Here is a 14,118-nt window from a genome sequence, read left to right on the forward strand (position 1 = left end):
CCAGGACCTTAATGTGCTTCTTCTTGAGCCACTCCTTTGTTGCCTTGGCCTTGTGTTTTGGGTCATTGTCATGCTGGAATACCCATCCACGACCCATTTTCAATGCCCTGGCTGAGGGAAGGAGGTTCTCACCCAAGATTTGACGGTACATGGCCCCGTCCATCGTCCCTTTTGATGCAGTGAAGTTGTCCTGTCCCCATAGCAGAAAAACACCCCCAAAGCATAATGTTTCCACCTCCATGTTTGACGGTGGGGATGGTGTTCTTGGGGTCATAGGCAGCATTCCTCCTCCTCCAAACACGGCTAGTTGAGTTGATGCCAAAGAGCTCGATTTTGGTCTCATCTGACCACAGCACTTTCACCCAGTTCTCCTCTGAATCATTCAGATGTTCATTGGCAAACCTCAGACGGCCCTGTATATGTCCTTTCTTGAGCAGGGGGACCTTGCGGGCGCTGCAGGATTTCAGTCCTTCACGACGTAGTGTGTCTCAGCTTTTCATAGATAGCTTTTAATAGTTTGTAGCTCAAACCATTCGGACTCTACATACGTTTTTGTAATTAAAAAAAAGACCTGGCTTGGCCCATTCGGTATCTGCCCTTGTCTCACAAAGACCGCTCTAGCAGCCCCCGTTAATCACACAGACTAATGGTTGGTCTCTACGGATGCAGACGAAATAGACAAATCCAATAGTATAACCCAGATGTCTGTAGTTTAAACTGTAGTACACGCGATCGTCTGTAGTCTGTATTACACATAATGTATAAAAGGGGTTAGAAGTCCTAAATCATGCCGGCATTACGGTGGGACTCATTGGGTTAACCCTCTGCTCCACCAGGGAATAGCTGTATTGCGGGGTTCTTTCAGTCTAATATGGTCAATCAGGACACAGAATGCAATTTCTGAGTTTATTCAAATGTTCCCATCCTCTTCATACGCTGTGTACTTGTAACACTGTATTTTATGATTTTCTTTCTTCATCACGTGTTGAAAGTCTTATGAAATGTGATTTTAGTTGGATTGAGCTTCCTTTAAATAACTTTTATTCTTGTGCATTCATATGCTTATCAAATACAGGCTCCGAACCTTCAAACTAAATTAGAAAACAATTTGACCTTTTCTTAATTTCAATCTAATCACAGAAATGCATGCAATAGCCATTCTGAAATATATCAAAACATATTGAAGTTCAATGCAACAATCTTTTATTGATTTAAAGGTCCAAAGCAGCCTCCCGAGTGGCAAAGTGGTCTAAGGCACTGCATCACAGTGCTTGAGGCGTCACTACAGACCCGGGTTCTATCCCGGGCTGTGTCACAACTGGTCGTGACCGGGAGTCCCATTGGGCGGCACACAATTGTCCAATGCAGGTGTTTTAATCTCAATATCAAATCATTTCTGGGTAACAATGAAGTACCTTACTGTTATTGTTTTCAATTAAAATCATGAATAGCAAAAAAAGTGCAATAGCAAAGAGAAAAATGTTACAAGTACACAGCATATGAAGAGAATGTGAAAATGTTAATAACTCAGAAATTGTGTTCTGTGTCCTGATTGATCACATTAGACTGAAAGAAACGTGTAAGGCCACAGCTATCCACTGTTGGTGAAGATGATTAATGATCTGGTTGCAGATCTGAAGATTGCAGGTTCAATCACACATTCTTTAACCATGTTCTTAAAAAAGTAATAAAAAAATTAACGTGAAATTGAGGCTCAGCTATACTCTACTAAAAGAGAGGATGTCTTTATTTGGTCCAGATTTATAAATCCAGTCAGAAATGCAAAATTTGGACTAACTGTAAAAAAAAAAAACGTGTGTAGAAATGTACTGTTTAACTTTTTTTTAAACACACCCGATATAATTGCTAATTTGAGACGCTTGATATGGTCCCCCATGTCTTATTTTGCATGGTCTGAAAAGCAAAAGTGATCCTAAATCAGCACCCATAGTGTTGGATACCTTGTAAATATAATGCAAATTATAAAGAGGATGGGTGAAGTGATGGTGAATAACCCAGTTACTAATATTTCCCTGGTTTAGTTATGTCTAAGAAGGGATAATACCAAATATGCTATGAACGTCATTAAAACAGAGTTATTTGGTAATTGTGCAACATTGTGGGAATGTTCTGTGCAACCTTCGTGAATATCACAAGAATATTCTTGCAACATCCCAGACAACTCCCATAACATAATGAAATGCACTGGGAACCTTTAAAGAACCTAGACCAGTTGTCAACATTCCTAACTTTAATGTTTATGAATGCTATCACAACAGTGCACATTTTGTGTTTTGGGAACCTATCTCTTGTAATTTACCCAGACTGTTCCCACAGCCTAATTAAATGTTCTGGGAACCTTTAAAGAACTCAGAAAGGCTGTTCTGTCAACAATTTATATTTTATACACACTGATACAAACATCATGTGAATGTCAGCACAAATGGACCATTTTAGTGTTATGGGAACCTATCTCTTGTCATATCCCCACAATGTTTCCACAACCTGATGAAATGTTTTATGAACTTTTAAAGAACATAACAAATGGGTTCTGGGAACGTTCTTTTAACACAAGGTGAATGTTTTTTGCACCCTAAAAGAAAGATTGTATAATCATCTGCACATTTGGACAGTTTTTTGAGTTTTGGGAACATATATTTTGTGATGTCCCCACAATGTTCCCAACAGACTCTTCCCACAACCTAAAGAAACATCTGGGAACTTTTAAAGATCAGACAAAATGTGTACTAGGAACGTTCTTGCAACATCAGGAGAATGTTTTATACAAACATTATATGATCATCAGCATGACTGCACAGTTTTTGTGTTATGAGAACATTTGCTGGGAACTTTAACAGAACAAATTTAGGTTTGCTGGTAAAAACATTACTGGTACGTTGTTATTACATTACCTGGAAACCTAATGAGAACTTTGGAGGAATGTTCTGTGGTGGTTGTTACAGATGTTGTGCACAACATTTTAGTGAATGTCAGGAGAACATTGTAAGGATATCTCATTTAATTATTTTATTTTTTAATCAAAAACATTATTTGAATGTTTTGGGGATGTTATCATCCTAATGTTGGATAAAACTTGAACTTAATGGGAATCTTAGCTAATGTTCTGGGAATGTTCCCGGTTTCCTGGGGAGTTAGCTCGAGATTTCAATTATGGCTCGTGAGAGTACACAGACACTACTTACACTAATTAATTGTCTGTTGTGTGAACTGAACATTATTGAATGATATTCGGCCTTTGAAATCCTCAACTAGAGGTTTACATATTGTAACATTAAAACTGCACATACAGTGCTTTCAGAAAGTATTCACATTCCTTGACTTTTTCCAAATGTTGTGTTAGACTGAATTTAAAATTGATTAAATTGAGATTTTGTGTCACTGACCTACATGCAATACCCCATAATATCAAAGTGGAATTATGTTTTTCAAATTGTTTATACATTTATTTAAAATGAAAAGCTGAATGTCTTGAGTCAATAAGTATTCAACCCCTTTGTTATGGAAAGCCTAAATAAGTTCTGGAGTAAAAATGTGCTTAACAAAAGTCACATAAGTTGCATGGACTCACTCTATGTGCAATAATAATGTTTAACAGGATTTTTGAATGACTACCTCATCTCTGTACCCCACACATAAAATGATCTATAAGGTCCCTCAGTCGAGCAGTGAATTTCAAACACAGATTCAACCACCAAGACCAGGGAGGTTTTTCAATGCCTCGCAAAGAAGGACACCTATTGGTAGATGGGTAAAAAAAAAAAGCAGACATTGAATATCCCTTTGAGCATGGAGAAGTTATTAATTACACTTTGGATGGTGTATCAATACACCCAGTCACTACAAAGATACAGGCGTCCTTCCTAACCCAGTTGCCGGACAGGAAGGAAACCGCTCAATGTTGACTTTAAAACAGTTACAGAGTTTAATGGCTGTGATGGGAGAAAAGTGAGGATGGAGCTAAGCACAGTCAAAATCCTAGAGGAAAACCTGGTTCAGTCTGCTTTCCACCAGACACTGGGAGATGAATTCACCTTTCAGCAGGACAATAACATAAAACACAAGGCCAAATCTACACTGAAGTTACTTACCAAGATGACAGTGAATGTTCCTGAGTGGCCAAGTCACAGTTTTGATTACAGCTGTAATTGCTGGCAAAGGTGGTTCTACAAAGTATTGACTCAGGGGTGATGAGATATTTCTGTATTTAGTTTTCGATAAATTTGCAAACATTTCTAAAAACATGTTTTCACTTTGTCATTATGGGGTATTGTTTGTAAATGGGTGAAAAACAAAAATAGTAATATATTTTTAATTCAGGCTGTAACACAAAACATTTAGGAAAAGTCAAGGGGTATGAATACTTTCTGAAGGCACTGTATTGTCATAACTTATGTCTCTCTTCGCCAGCCCAAACAGCTGTTCTGGAATGGCGACTGCACCAAGCGCTGCCAGTGCATCGGCCGCAACCTCATCCAGTGCGACCCGCGCCGCTGCAAGGCCGAGGAGGAGTGCGCCCTGCACCACGGCGTGCGCGGCTGCTTTGCCCGGCGCTCGCAGCACTGCGTGGCATCTGGCGGCGGCGTCTTCAGGACCTTTGACGGGGCGTCCCTGCGTCTGCCTGCCTCCTGCTCCTTCGTACTGTCCACCAACTGCCACAAGCTACCCGACCTCTCCTTCCAGCTCATCGCCAACTTCGACAAGTGGAGCACGCCCAACCTCACCACCATCTCCCACGCATACCTCTATATCAACGAGGAGAATATACTGATCTCCGGGAGCACCGTGAAGGTGAGGGGAAAAGAGGGATGGATGATTAATAGATTAATTAATTAATGGATGGATGAGTAAAAAAAATTGCATCACTTTATCATCTGTTTATTATGAAAAGAATGCATGTGAAATGTGTGTATTTGTATTAGTTTGGATGGTGAGTCGTACATAGTTATTTGTGTATGTGTACTTTAAAAGTCTGACCACGTCAGTGTGCATGAATCTCACAGCTCTCTCCTCCTCCTCCTATCCAGGTGAACGGCACGCCCGTGTCGGTACCATTCGTCACAGGTTTAATGACGCGCGTCTCCACGTCGGAGGGCTTCCTGGTCATCGACACGCCACAGGACATCCAGGTGCGCTACAACCGCTTCAACACGCTCAGTATCACCATGGGCCAGCGGCTGCAAAACAAGGTTTGTTGATTTCCTTATGATTGTAGAGCATTATATAAGCGTTACAGTATGTAATGCATTATATGGTTATTGTAAAGTGTCTTTGGGTTTTAGAAAATAACTATGAGAGCTATAAAAGACATATGTATTATTATTAAGGTGTGTGGCCTTTGCGGCAACTTCAACGGAGACCCCACTGACGACTATATCACCTCCCGCGGGAAGCCGGCCGTCAGCGCCCTGGAGCTGGCCCAGAGCTGGAAGACCAATGGCATGCAGAATAGGTGAGTGGGAGAGGAGGGATGGAAAGGGGTGACATGGGAGAGATAGACAATTAGTCTGTTTTTGTTCTGTTTTTTTTTTAGCTTAAAAAAATTGGTTTGCTGGTTATTTGGCAGTCCAGAATCTCCTAGGATTTCTGGAGAATGTAGTGGTGCTAATTAAAACAGATTGGTGCATTCAAAAGCATGGATGGATCTCCCCAACTCAACCTCTACCTCCCATCTCTTCTCTCTCCCTCCCCCAGCTGTGACGAGACCCAGTACGTGGCGCTGGCCCAGTCGTGCGAGAACACGGCCGTGCTGGGCCTCCAGGGCGAGGAGGGGTGCCAGAAGCTCACCCAGATGAAGGGCTTCTTCCAGCCCTGCCACGGCCTGCTGGACCCCAGGCCCTTCTACCAGTCCTGCTACCTGGACGGCTGCTACAACCACCGCAAGGCCCAGGTGTGCGGCTCACTGGCTGCCTACGCCGAGGCCTGCCGCTCCCTGGGCACGCTCACCACAAAATGGATCGCCCAGGAGAACTGCTGTAAGGGCACGGGATGGGGACGGTTATGGGGGCATGGCGCCACTGGCAGGAAATAATGGCTTTCTGGAGTGGGGTTACAAAGGGAGGCACGAGGGTGAATAGGTACCAATTTGTGCAGTTTGATAAATAATATTTAGAACATACTAAGAAACTCAAATTCAAATGTGAACCTCGAAGACAGTTCCATTGCTTTCTTACATTTTTTCCCTCTAAGAGTTCTGCAGGAGTAAGTCCTTGGACCATTATTGTTCCTACTATATTGTACATGCTACCAATGTGCGATGTAATACAGAAACACATTGTGCAATGGCTTTCATTGTTTCAAACTTCAGCTACAGTGCCTTCAGAAAGTATTCAAACCCCTTGACTTATTCCACATTTTGTTGTGTTACAGCCTGAATTCAAAATGGATTAAATAGATTTTTTTCTCAACCACCTACACACAATACCCCATCATGACAAAGTGAAAACATGTTTTTAGAAATGTTTGAAAATGTATTGAAAATTAAATATAGAAGTATCTCATTTACATACACTACCGTTCAAAAGTTTGGGGTCACTTAGAAATGTCCTTGTTTGCGAAAGAAAAGCATTTTTTTGTCCATTAAAATACATCAAATTGATCAGAAAAACAGTGTAGACATTGTTAATGTTGTAAATGGCTATTGTAGCTGGAAACGTCTGATTTTTAATGGAATATCTACATAGGCGTCAAGAGGCCCATTATCAGCAACCATCAGTCCTGTGTTCCAATGGGACGTTGTGTTTGCTAATCCAAATTTATAATTTTAAAAGGCTAATTGGAACATTAGAGTGTCTAGTTTGAGAAACAGACGCCTCACAGGTCCTTAACTGGGAGCTTCATTAAATAGTACCCGCAAAACACCAGTCTCAACATCAACAGTGAAGAGGCAACTTCGGGATGCTGACCTTCTAGCCAGAGTTGCAAAGAAAATGCCATATCTCAGACTGCCCATCTTTTATTTTTATTGGCCAGTCTGAGATATGGCTTTTTCTTTACAATTCTGCCTAGAAGGTCAGCATCCCGGAGTTGCCTCTTCCCTGAGGCTGTTGATTGTGGCCTGTGGAATGTTGTCCCTCTCCTCTTCAATGGAACTGGAACACGCTGTTGTACACATCGATCCAAAGCATTCAAAACATGCTCAATGGATGACATGTCTGGTGAGTATGCAGGCCAAGGATGAACTGGGACATTTTCAGCTTCCAGGAATTGTGTACAGATCCTTGCGACATGGGGCCGTGCACTATCATGCTGAAACATGAGGTGATGGCAGCGGATGAATGGCATGACAATGGGCCTCAGGATCTCGTCACGGTATCTCTGTGCACTCAAAATGCCATCGATAAAATGCAATTGTGTTTATTGTCCGTAGCTAATGGCTGCCCGTACCATAACCCCACCGCCACCATGGGGCACTCTGTTCTCAACATTGGCATCAGCAAACCGCTCGCACACACAACACCATACAAGTGGTCTGCGGTTGTGAGGCTGCAGGTGGACTCAATCAAGTTGTAGTGACAAGGATGATTCAAGGAAATTGGATGCACCTGAGCTCAATTTGGAGTGTCATAGCCAAGGGTTGTTAATACTAATGTAAATGAGATATTTCTGTATTTCATTTTCAATACATTTGCAAAAATGAATAAAAATATGCGTTACTTTGTCATTATGGGGGTATTGTGTAATCAATTTTGAATTCAGGCTGTAACACAACAAAATGTGGAATAAGTCAAGGGGTATGAATACTGAAGGCACTTTATATACGGGTAACTTGAACTTTGAGCATGCATTAATGTCTGTGGGGGGTTTGCAGGGAAATTTGAGGTACATTTATAAAACATAGCATTAGGCTCTTCAAGAATGACAGTCGTTCAGTTGGGTGGTTGTGGTGTGACAGCTAACATTGTGCCTGGATCTATCTTTAGCAGAATGGATCTACGACCCCTGCGCAGGAGAGATCTGCACCAACAACACGTGTGAGCAGGAAAACGGGGGAGACCTGTGTGGCTGCCCCGAGCTGCCCAACAACGCTGGGGGTGAGTGTGATGGGGGAGTGTGGGGGAGGGGAGTCAGGGAAGGGGGATGAGCGAGGGGGTGGTGGTAATCATTAGGCTATACAAGATAAATGTTTATTTTATCTCTATGTAGACATGTTTATTTTTTATCTCAATAATTTATTTATCCAGCTCAGTCTCATTTTGATCAAATCTCTTACAAGAAATACATGGGTCGTGTTCATTAGGCACGGAAAGGGAGTACTGTTTGGTATTTGGTCTTTTATTAGGATCTCTATTAGCTGTTGCAAAGGCAGCAGCTAATCTTCCTGGGGTCCACACAAAACATGAAACATGGCATAATACAGAACATTTATAGAGAAGAACAGCTCAAGGACAGAACTACTTCAAGTATGAACACGACCCAAGCCCAAATCTAGCAACTGTATACAAGGTAGCTACCGTAGTCTTACGATTCTCAACCCCTGTGTTTTCCCACTAGATGAGGATGACATCATACAGGCAGAGGTGACATGTAAGCACGCCCAGATGGAGGTGTCCATCTCCAAGTGTAAGCTCTTCCAGCTGGGCTTTGAGCGTGAGGACGTGAGGATCAACGACCAGCACTGCCCCGGCATTGAGGGAGAGGACTTCATCTCCTTTCACATCAACAACACTAAGGGTCATTGCGGCTCCATCGTACAGGTAATTAACCACAGATCTAGGATCGGTAGATAATTCTTCAAATCTGACCTTAATCATTAGGGGTGTGATAATATTATCTGACCCTATATCAGTGATCTCCTTCTACATAAACAACACCAAGGGCCACGTGGCTGTATCGCAAAGGTTGCCACAGATCTACAGTCAAATTATTCTACCTTTAAACAAAACTGTAATCATTAGGGGGATGGAAAAATATCTGATCCTGGACCAGTGGTTAGAGTGCTACTTCCAACTACTGGTGGCGAACACATGCCTTAGGCTTGTGACTCATCCCCAAGGGGTAATAGGACTCAATTGTATTGGTGAGAAACACTGCTATAGTCTGTATAGCAAATAGGGTAGACCTGTCATCTCCTATCCCAAGGGCCAGTAGGGCTCCATGTTACTGATGAAATCTCTTCCCCGACCAATAGGCATACTATACTTACTGTAATGACGTTTATTGTCTGGCATTTGTAGCTTCAAAATATCTGCCTTTTTTTTGTTCCAGTCCAACAGCACACACATCATGTACAAGAATACAGTGTGGATTGAAAGCGTGAACAACACTGGCAACATCATCACCAGGGACAAGACAATCAACGTGGAGTTTTCCTGCGCCTACGAGCTAGACCTCAAAATATCCCTGGAGACTGTGCTCAAGCCCATGCTCAGGTTAGAGGACCTACTTTTTCTCAACAGTAGTGTTGCAAAATTCCAGTAACTTTCCCGAAATTCCCAGGTTTTCCAGAAATCCCAATTGTAAGATTCCCAGAATCAGAAGGGAAATCTAAGAAGGAAATCTTGAATCCTCAAATCATGATTTCCTGAAAACTTGGTAATTTTGGGAGAGTTAGCAAAATGTTGTAATCCTACAGGAAACATAGTTTTATATCTATACATTTATGTGAATGGTAGAGATGTGCCATGTCTTAAAGGTCCAATGCAGCTTCTAAATATCAAATCATTTCTGGATAACAATTGTGATTGTTTTCAATTAAAATTGTAAAAAATTAACAAAAATAGCTTCTTGGCAAAGAACAATTTCTCAAGCAAGACTTTTACTATGACTGTCAGGGAGTGGTCTGAGTGGGGAGGGGAAAACTGAAAACTAGCTGTTATTGGTAGAGAGGTTTGGAACTCTCTTTCTTATTGGTCTATTAACTAATTTACCACATGGTGATGTCACCAGGCAGGCCAAAAGTCCATCCTACCAAAACAGGCAGAAATTTCAGGCTATATTTTCAAACAGCCCTTACACTAAAAGAGCATTATCATCATTTTCACAATTTCCCACTATTATTCCAAACTCATAGTGTGGAAATGTGTATATAATACACTGGAAAATCACGTTTTTGACTGCGCTGGGCCTTTAAAGGACAAGTTCACTTTTTTAAAACCAAATCCATGTTTTGGATGTAAACAGCATGTTAAAGAAGTGTCCAGACAGTTTTTTTTTGCGATTTCACTTGGTTTTTAGAAACGTACCTCACCAGTGATAGACTTTCTCATGCTCGTTGTATGTTAATGTTCTACACATTACATTTTGTCATTACGACTTTATCCGCAACGTTATACCATTTAGTTGGCCTCATGCGCACACGGAAAAGGACTGCTCCACACAAGACCAATGTTTTCCATCGCCTGACTCCTTATAGAGAGTTTATTCACTGATATCCCTCACCTTCTCTCTCCCTCCTTCCCTCTCTCCATCTCTCTCCCCCCTTCCTATGTCTCTCCCTCTCTCGCCCTAATCCCTTTCTCCAGTGTGATCAACCTCACCCTCCCCACCCAGGAGGGCAACTTCATCACTAAGATGGCGCTGTACAAGAACTCGTCGTACCACCAGCCATACCGCGAGGGCGAGGTGGTGCTGAGCACGCGGGACATCCTCTTCGTGGGGGTGTTTGTGGAGGGGGCCGACGAGAACCAGCTCATCCTCATTGTCAATATGTGCTGGGCCACGCCGTCCCGCTACAGCAGCGACCGGCTCCGCTACATCATCATAGAGAGAGGGTAGGCTCAAAATAACATAGGAAATGTCTGCAGCCAAAATAGCACCCTTTCCACTACACAAATGACAGACAGACAAACAGACGGACAGACGGAACAGACAATATGTTGTACTGTAGGACAACAAAGGACCACACTAACTTCTCTTTCTCTATCTATGAAGTTGTCCCAACATCAAGGACAACACCATCGGCATGGCTGAGAACGGGGTGTCCCTCACCTGCCGCTTCCACGTCACCGTCTTCAAGTTCATCGGGGACTACGACGAGGTCCACCTCCACTGTGACGTGTCGCTGTGTGACCACGAGATCAATGCCTGCAAAGTGGTGAGGAGACCCTGAACACTGCACACTGAACATGGTGATGATCACTGAATTACATCCAGAACCAGTTTAATCTTTGTCCAGGAAACCAGCCCAAAGTTTTTATAAGCAGCAAATGATAACAAATCTAACGTTGTGAAGCATGCTTAAATGGCTATGTTATGCCACCTTAATACAGGTGTGTGTGTGTGTGTGTGTGTGTGTAGAACTGTCCTCACAACAGGAGGATGTACTCAGACTACAGCGATCATAAGGAGCAGATCCTCACTGTAGGACCCATCAGAAGGAGAGGTACAGATCAGTGTTGCCCTAGTGTGTGTGTGTGTGTGTGTGTGTGTGTGTGTGTGTGTGTGTGCACGTACAGTGGGGAAAAAAAGTATTTAGTCAGCCACCAATTGTGCAAGTTCTCCCACTTAAAAAGATGAGAGGCCTGTAATTTTCATCATAGGTACACGTCAACTATGACAGACAAATTGAGAAAAGAAAATCCAGAAAATCACATTGTAGGATTTTTTATGAATTTATTTGCAAATTATGGTGAAAAATAAGTATTTGGTCACCCACAAACAAGCAAGATTTCTGGCTCTCACAGACCTGTAACTTCTTCTTTAAGAGGCTCCTCTGTCCTCCACTCGTTACCTGTATTAATGGCACCTGTTTGAACTTGTTATCAGTATAAAAGACACTTGTCCACAACCTCAAACAGTCACACTCCAAACTCCACTATGGCCAAGACCAAAGAGCTGTCAAAGGACACCAGAAACACAATTGTAGACCTGCACCAGGCTGGGAAGACTGAATCTGCAATAGGTAAGCAGCTTGGTTTGAAGAAATCAACTGTGGGAGCAATTATTAGGAAATGGAAGACATACAAGACCACTGATAATCTCCCTCGATCTGGGGCTCCACGCAAGATCTCACCCCGTGGGGTCAAAATGATCACAAGAACGGTGAGCAAAAATCCCAGAACCACACGGGGGGACCTAGTGAATGACCTGCAGAGAGCTGGGACCAAAGTAACAAAGCCTACCATCAGTAACACACTACGCCGCCAGAGACTCAAATCCTGCAGTGCCAGACGTGTCCCCCTGCTTAAGCCAGTACATGTCCAGGCCCATCTGAAGTTTGCTAAAGTGCATTTGGATGATCCAGAAGAGGATTGGGAGAATGTCATATGGTCAGATGAAACCAAAATAGAACTTTTTGGTAAAAACTCAACTCGTCGTGTTTGGAGGACAAAGAATGCTGAGTTGCATCCAAAGAACACCATACCTACTGTGAAGCATGGGTGTGGAAACATCATTCTTTGGGGCTGTTTTTCTGCAAAGGGACCAGGACGACTGATCCGTGTAAAGGAAAGAATGAATGGGGCCATGTATCGTGAGATTTTGAGTGAAAACCTCCTTCCATCAGCAAGGGCATTGAAGATGAAACGTGGCTGGGTCTTTCAGCATGACAATGATCCCAAACACACCGCCCGGGCAACGAAGGAGTGGCTTCGTAAGAAGCATTTCAAGGTCCTGGAGTGGCCTAGCCAGTCTCCAGATCTCAACCCCATAGAAAATCTTTGGAGGGAGTTGAAAGTCCGTGTTGCCCAGCGACAGCCCCAAAACATCACTGCTCTAGAGGAGATCTGCATGGAGGAATGGGCCAAAATACCAGCAACAGTGTGTGAAAACCTTGTGAAGACTTACAGAAAACGTTTGACCTGTGTCATTACCAACAAAGGGTATATAACAAAGTATTGAGAAACTTTTGTTATTGACCAAATACTTATTTTCCACCATCATTTGCAAATAAATTCATTAAAAATCCTACAATGTGATTTTCTGGATTTTTTTTCCTCATTTTGTCTGTCATAGTTGACGTGTACCTATGATGAAAATTACAGGCCTCTCTCATCTTTTTAAGTGGGAGAACTTGCACAATTGGTGGCTGACTAAATACTTTTTTTCCCCACTGTATGTATGTGTGTATGTGATACAGACATGTCGCCTTAGTGTATGCATTCTTGTGTGTGTGCATGTGTGTATTGTCTGTGTCTGTTGTCCGAGTGCTACATCTGCATGCAGTACGTGTGAGTTTATGTAAATACCAGTATTTGTGCGATTATGTAAATACCAGTACGTGTGAGTTTATGTAAATACCAGTATGTGTGAGTTTATGTAAATACCAGTATTTGTGAGTTTATGTAAATACCAGTATGTGTGAGTTTATGTAAATACCAGTATGTGTGAGTTTATGTAAATACCAGTATGTGTGAGTTTATGTAAATACCAGGATGTGTGAGTTTATGTAAATACCAGTATGTGTGAGTTTATGTAAATACCAGGATGTGTGAGTTTATGTAAATACCAGGATGTGTGAGTTTATGTAAATACCAGTATGTGTGAGTTTATGTAAATACCAGGATGTGTGAGTTTATGTAAATACCAGTATGTGTGAGTTTATGTAAATACCAGTATGTGTGAGTTTATGTAAATACCAGGATGTGTGAGTTTATGTAAATACCAGTATGTGTGTGATTCACCATTTTGTGTGTATATTAGAGTCGGACTGGTGTGAGGTGGGGAACGGAGGCTGTGAGCAGATCTGCACCAGTAAAGGGATGGGAACTGTGTGTAGCTGTGTGACTGGGATGCTGCAGAGGGACGGCAAGAGCTGTAGAGGTAAACACACATCATCCTCTCACATATACATTGCTATATGGTTAATTCTACGAATAGAGTGCCTTTTAAGTAGTGTAATTTTGTGGGGGGAAAAATTAATAATATTTCACATAAAGAGCACATGTTCAACTTCATAACAATGTTTTCCCATCTCAACAGTGTGACTTGGGTTGCAAAATTCCGGTAACTTTCCCAAAATTCCCAGGTTTGCCAGAAATCCCAGTTGTAAGATTCCCTGAATCATTTACATTTTACATTTTAGTCATTTAGCAGACGCTCTTATCCAGAGAGACTTACAGTTAGTAATCAGAAGGGAATAAGCAGAAAATCTGGAATCCTCAAATCTGGATTTCTGCATAACCTGGGAATTGTGCAAACAAAAATGCACATACACTCTAC

At 42.2% G+C, this 14,118-nt stretch overlaps 1 protein-coding gene across 1 annotated transcript in view; it reads left to right on the top strand.

Annotated features, from left to right (window-relative positions):
• Nucleotides 1-14,118, top strand: part of LOC311142487 (alpha-tectorin-like) — a 92,671-nt gene that overhangs the window by 76,638 nt on the left and 1,915 nt on the right. Inside the window, exons 21-31 of the mRNA XM_084178139.1 lie at nucleotides 4,429-4,809; nucleotides 5,046-5,207; nucleotides 5,346-5,470; nucleotides 5,713-5,993; nucleotides 7,941-8,051; nucleotides 8,512-8,714; nucleotides 9,226-9,389; nucleotides 10,482-10,730; nucleotides 10,891-11,053; nucleotides 11,257-11,341; nucleotides 13,600-13,719. Of these exons, the coding sequence (XP_084034265.1) occupies nucleotides 4,429-4,809; nucleotides 5,046-5,207; nucleotides 5,346-5,470; nucleotides 5,713-5,993; nucleotides 7,941-8,051; nucleotides 8,512-8,714; nucleotides 9,226-9,389; nucleotides 10,482-10,730; nucleotides 10,891-11,053; nucleotides 11,257-11,341; nucleotides 13,600-13,719 (2,044 nt within the window). The remainder of the gene's footprint in view (nucleotides 1-4,428; nucleotides 4,810-5,045; nucleotides 5,208-5,345; nucleotides 5,471-5,712; nucleotides 5,994-7,940; nucleotides 8,052-8,511; nucleotides 8,715-9,225; nucleotides 9,390-10,481; nucleotides 10,731-10,890; nucleotides 11,054-11,256; nucleotides 11,342-13,599; nucleotides 13,720-14,118) is intronic.

The sequence above is a fragment of the Coregonus lavaretus genome (assembly GCF_964263955.1).
Source record: "Coregonus lavaretus genome assembly, chromosome: 15".
Taxonomy (NCBI): Eukaryota; Metazoa; Chordata; class Actinopteri; order Salmoniformes; family Salmonidae; genus Coregonus; species Coregonus lavaretus.